The 6,378-nt window shown below is 39.0% G+C and overlaps 1 protein-coding gene across 1 annotated transcript; it reads left to right on the forward strand.

The window, feature by feature from the left end:
* The first annotated feature begins 628 nt into the window (after window positions 1–628).
* On the forward strand, window positions 629–1,015 carry LOC138910811 (uncharacterized). The gene has a single exon (XM_070202058.1). The coding sequence runs from the start codon at window positions 629–631 to the stop codon at window positions 1,013–1,015; it is 387 nt and encodes a 128-aa protein (XP_070058159.1).
* Window positions 1,016–6,378: the final 5,363 nt, after the last annotated feature.

Below are 6,378 nucleotides of genomic sequence, written 5' to 3' on the forward strand. Positions count from 1 at the left end.
GGGTTTTCAAAGGCACCCCGATGTATCAACAATTGAGCAACCTGCCCCCTTATCCTTCCCATGGTCAAAGTTCTTCAAACAATGAGATGGGGCGTATTGAGAACATGTTCAAGCAAATGATGGAAAAGAATGCCTATTCGGATGCCCAACTTGCCTCACACAACACATTGATCCCCAACATAGAATTTCAAATGGGGCAAATCTCTCAAGCTCTAAATTCGCGTCCTAAGGGGTCCTACCATTTGACATGATAGTAAACCCAAAGGGTAGAAATAATATAGGGCATGCATTGTCCGTTACCACAAGAAGTGGAAGAGGTAGGAATGCACCCACTTCAAGTAAAAAGCAACTTGTAGTCCCGAAAAATGTGGTACAATTTAATGATGAAGTTCAGATTGATATTGATGATAGTGTGAAAGAGACTCAAGAGGAGATGAACCCGTCTAGCGATCACATTATTGACATACTGGAATCGGTAGTGAAAAAGGCTAAGGTACCATTACCTAAGCCTCCACCTCCATACCTTCAAAGACTTGCCAAACAAAATGGAGATAATCAATTCAATAAGTTCATTCAATTGATGAAGAGTCTCTAAATTAATGTGCCATTAGCTTAAGCTTTGGAACAAATGCACGGTTATGCAAAATTTATGAAGGATCTCATGACAAAGAAGCGTTCAATGAATTTTGAAACTATCAGAGTCACACATCAAGTGAGTGCTATTGTGCATTCAATGGTTCCTAAGTTAAAGGATCCCGGTGCTTTCACGGTTCCTTATACAATTAGAAGTGTCGAGTTTTCTAAAGCTCTTTATGATCTTGGGGCAAGTTTCAATTTGATGCCCTATTTGGTTTTTGAGACTTTGGGTATTAGGAAACCAAGGCCCACCTCTATGAGATTGCAAATGGCCGATCGTACTATGAAGAGACCGTTGGGAGTGATTGAAGATGTCTTGGTTCATGTTGATACATTTATTATTTCGGTGGATTTTGTCATTCTAGATTGTGAAGTTTAATATGAGGTGCCGATTATTTTTGGAAGACCTTTCCTTGGTACGGGAAAAGCTCTTTGTGATGTTGAAGCTGGAGAACTTACCTTCCGAGTTGGTGATAAAAAGGTTGTTTTCCATGTATGTAAGTCCATGCGGTAACCCAACAACAATGAGGTGTTCTCTTTTGTTGACTTGGTGACCAATATTATTGTTGATGATACGAGTGTTATGATCAATGTTAGTGATATATTGGAGGTCGTCTTCCTTAACTTTATTGATGACGAAATGGATGGATTCATGGAATGTGTGAACTCTTTGCAAGAAATGGGGTTATACAATTATGCACGCTGGAAAGTATATTTGGATCTTGAAAATAGGACAACTCCTCCTATAAAGCCCTCTATTGAAGCTCCTCCTATCTTGGAGTTGAAGCCATTGCCTCCACATCTTTGGTATGAATTTATTTGCCCTTGTTCTACCTTACCGTTTATTATTTCCTCTTGTTTGACTAACGTGCAGGTAGATTCTACATTGGCAGTGCTATAAAAGATGAAGAAGGCTATTGGGTGGACATAGGTAGATATTCGGGGGATAAGCCCCACATTTTGCATGCATAATATCAACATGGAGGGAGGCACCAAACCATCTGTCAAACATCAAAGAAGACTCAATGAGGCATTGCAAGAGGTTGTCAAAAAGGAAATTACCAAGTGGTTGGATGTCGGGGTTGTCTACCCCATTTCTCATAGTTTGTGGACTTCTCCAGTTCAATGTGTCCCAAAATAGGGGGGCATGATGGTGGTAACCAATGATAAGAATGAGTTGATTCCTACAAGAACAGTGATCGGTTGGAGAGTATGTATGGACTATCGCAAGCTCGACAAAGTCATAAGGAAGGATCTTTTTCCACATCCCTTCCTAGATCAAATGCTTGATAGATTGGTTGGCCGTGCTTTCTATTGTTTCTTGATGGATATTCGGGCTACAACCATATCCTTATTTATCCGGAGGATTAAGAGAAAATAACATTTACATGTCCCTATGGTACTTTTGCCTTCAAGCGAATGCCATTTGGTTTGTGCAATGCACCGATGACTTTTCAAAGGTGTATGATGGCTATCTTCATAGAAATACTGGAGGACTGCCTTGAAGTTTTCATGGATGAATTATTGGTGGTTGGAGATTCTTTTGATGACTGTCTTGCAAATTTAGATAAAGTGTTGGCGAGATGTGAAGAAATATATTTGTTGCTCAATTGGGAGAATTGTCATTTCATGGTCGGGGAAGGCATTGTCCTTGACCACAAAATCTCAAAGAATGGAATTGAAGTTAACAAGAAAAAGATTGAGGTGATTTCTAAACTTCCACCTCCAACTTCAGTGAAGGGTATGAGGAGTTTCTTAGGCTACGTAGGGTTTTACCGGCATTTCATCAAAGATTTCTCTAAGGTGGTGAACTTGTTGTGCAAACTTCTTGAGAAGGATGCTAAGTTCAACTTTGATGATAATTTTATGAGAGCTTTTTAATTGTTAAAGTTCAAGTTGATAACTAATCCCATTATCACCGCCCCAAATTGGAGTGTCCCTTTTGAGCTCATGTGTGATGGAAGTGACGTAGCGGTTGGGGCTATTTTAGGGTAACACATCAACAAGAGTTTTCACCCGGTCTACTATGCTAGTAAGACCATGAATAGTGTCCAAGTCAACTACACCGTTACGGAGAAAGAGCTCCTTGTCATTGTGTTTGCAATTGAGAAGTTTTGCCCGTACTTGATGGGTGCAAAGGTCATTGTCCAAATGGATTATTCGGCACTTCGTTATTTTAAGCAAGAAATATTACAAGGCTTGGTTGATGAGATGGGTGCTTTTGTTGCAAGAGTTTGATATTGACATCCAAGATAGAAAAGGGAGCGAAAACCAAGTGGCAGACCAATTGTATCGCTTGGAGGAGGAGGGGAGGCCACATGATGGCCTTGAAATCAATGACTCCTTCCCCGATGAGTAACTCTTGGCTATTTCAATGAACAAGGTACCTTGGTTCGTGGATCTAGCAAATTTCCTTCTGTGTGGAATCATCCCGGATGAGTTTGTTTCAAACCAAAGGAAGAAGCTCAAACGGGATTGTCAAGATTATTATTAGGATGAACCATACCTTTTCCGGATTTGTACGGATGGGGTGATTATAAGATGTGTACCGGAAGAAGATCAAGGTCAAATTCTTGGGGCTTGTCATTCTTTTCCATATGGTGGTCATCATGGTGGAGCACGAACGCCGGCCAAAGTGGTAAGTTGCAATTTTTATTGGCCCACTCTTTACAAGGATGCTAGTGAGCTAGTGAAAAGATGTGATGAATGTCAACGGACCGGTGGAATCTCAAAGAAAAATGAAATGCCACTCACTACCATTTTGGAGAATAATCTTTTTGATGCGTGGGGTATTAACTTCATGGGTCCATTTGTGAGTTCTTGTGGAAATACCTACATCTTGGTCGCAATTGATTGTGTGTCCACATGGGTTGCAGCCGTTGCTCTACCCAACAATGAGGCGAGAAGTGTGGTGGCATTCTTGAATAAGAATATTTTCACAAGGTTTGGTACTCCGCGGGCTATTATAAGCGACAAGGGGTCACATTTTTGCAATAAGAATTTTGACACTTAACTTGGCAAATATGGTGTTACTTATAAAGTCACGACCCCCTATCACCCACAAGCTAGCGGTCAAGTGGAAGTCTCAAACCGGGAGATAAAAGTATTTTGTCCAAAACAGTGAATACTGACCAAACGGATTGGTCCAAGAAGCTTGATGATGCATTATGGGCTTATCGCACGGTGTACAAAACACCTATTGGAATGTCACCATGCCGGTTCGAAAAAGCTTATTATCTTCCTGTAGAACTTGAGCACAAATGCATGTGGGCTATAAAGAAGTTGAATCTTGATTGGGATATAGCCTCTATCTTGAGGGTTGCATATTTGTATGAATTGGATGAGTATCGGTACCATGCTTATGCAAGTTCGACCTAGTACAAAGAAATGATGAAATATCTTCATGACAAATACATTTGGAACAAAGAGGTCAAGGTGGGCAATCTTGTGTTGTTGTTTAACTCAAGATTGAGGATGTTTATCGGGGAGTTAAAGTCTAAATGGAGTGGTCTTTTTGAAATTGTGGGTGTGACACCTTTTGGTGCATTGGACTTGAAGAAACAATGAAGTGTTCCGAGTCAATGGTCACCGGGTGAAGCACTATTTGGGAAAAGTTGGAGATAGCCACGTCGTGGCGGTCATTCATTTCAATTGATGGTATTATGCATCGTGTCGCGACGTTAAATCAGGCATTTCTTGGGAGGCAATTCGTGTTTCCATTCCTTCCTTTTTTTCATTTGTAATTAGGTGTTGTTTTTGTGCTAACTTGATTTGAAGTGTGTTACAGGGATGAGTTTAATTTAGAGGAATTGTGGACTCAAATCTGACTAAGTGTTGTGATGTTGCGCATATTTCTATGTGTTATAATGTTACTTTACCCATGTTTTAACCGCTTTCCGGTGCTATTTGATTTTTAAAATGCCCAACATGTGTTAATTATTGATTTTATGACTAATTGATTTGTGCTTGATGATTTAGGATGTTTGGAGTGCAAAAATATGAAGAAACGATGCTCCAACTATATGAGAAGAGGGTGGATGCATCGCATCCAACCTAGAAAAAAATGTATTTGGTGCACCTTTAGCAGTGAAATTTGGGAGAAGGCATCCGCACCTGGGCACAACAGAGATGAAAGAACAGAGGGTGGATGTGAACCATTAACCCCAGCATGCGATGCTGAAAAGTTGATGCTGAGGCGGACGCGAAGCATCCACCCCAGCATCAATCCCTGAAGCTGAGTCGGAATAGGAAAAAGGGAAAACTTTGGCCCACCACTTTTGTACGCAATATATAAGCCAAAAACGCCTCTTTTAGGTCATCTAACACACTTGGGAGTGTATAAAATCCATCACAGAGTTTGGAAACCACTAAATTCCTCTCGAGTTCTTACTTTTTCATTCTTTTATTGATTTTTATGTATTCTTGGGAATTATTTAATATTGCAACCATGACTATGCGTGGCTAACTCATTCGTTCTAGGGTTATGGTTTTACATGAAGGTTGATATTCGGATATTGATTTGACGAGTTAATTTAACATATTGGATTGTTTATTCATATACTGAGTTTAATTATTTTGCTGCCTAGCGAACAGTGAAATACTATATATGAATCTTGAGTTGAATTTGAAATTGGTAATTCTTGATTGCAATAGGATTGAATAGGGCGTGAAATTGAACCTAGTCATTGGGGAATTGATTTGCGAATATGGATAGAAATATACCTATTCTCCATGCTCAGCCAATTGTGCAAGAAATTATTAATGCGTTCTTTTTATCTCTAATCTCATATAAATATAGGGTTTAGAAATAATTGAATAGGCGAGTAGAAGTTGTTAAATTTCTACGAGTATCATTATCCTTGCAGGTTTATAACCCAGATAAAATAATGAGTCAAGTAGATTGCAGAATTCAACAGGACTGTTAACAAGACATAACCCTAGAATATTATTTCTCACTGATTTAAAATCCTTCGTGCTAAGTGTGCTAGTTCATTAGTTTTTCTTTTACTTGCAATTATCATTAGCAGAATTTATCAAACAAAAACCACATTGTAATTGTTCTTGACTCGATAAACTAGAATTCACTTGATTTAGTTGATAATTGATCATAAGTCCTCGTGGGAACGATACACTACTCGCTCTTTATTACTTGATTGACCGCGTATACTTGCGTGTGCGATTTTAGGCAACATGTTTTTGGCGTCGTTGCCGGGAACATCGAAATTAATTGTTTCACTAGATCAAGCTTTTACTACCTATCAAGTCAAGTGTTAATTTTTATTTTTTGTGTTTTCTAGTTTTAGTATAATCTAGTTTGTTTTACTTGTATTAGATGGAAGCTTTTAATAAATATTGGTTGGATATTGGTTATTCTTACTTTGGTGATCTTTTTCTATATTGTGGAGGACCGCACTTGTGACAAAATTGTAAATCGCAATATTATGAGTGGAATGTTTGCAATGTGTGCTGTTGCTGAGGTGGTCATTTGGATGGTTCTTCTAATTCCTTTTATCCTTCTATGAGCCCTTATTATGATATTTCTAATAATATTTATGAGTTTGATAGGAGAAATGAAGTAGAGGATGTGGAGCGTGCTACCCGTATTATGGACATGGTGAGTCAAGTAGCCGAGCAACAAGATGAAAATCAAAAGTCTATACAAAAAATTAGTGCATCAATCATGAGAATGAAGGCTGAGGCGGAAGAATTGGAAAAAGAGAGCGAGTTCCCACAAGAAGATAA

Source organism: Nicotiana tomentosiformis, chromosome 1, assembly GCF_000390325.3.
Source record: "Nicotiana tomentosiformis chromosome 1, ASM39032v3, whole genome shotgun sequence".
In the NCBI taxonomy this organism is placed as follows: Eukaryota; Viridiplantae; Streptophyta; class Magnoliopsida; order Solanales; family Solanaceae; genus Nicotiana; species Nicotiana tomentosiformis.

Coding starts and splice junctions, on each gene's coding strand:
- LOC138910811 (XM_070202058.1), top strand. CDS start 629: ATGCACGGTTATGCAAAATTTATGAAGGATCTCATGACAAAGAAGCGT.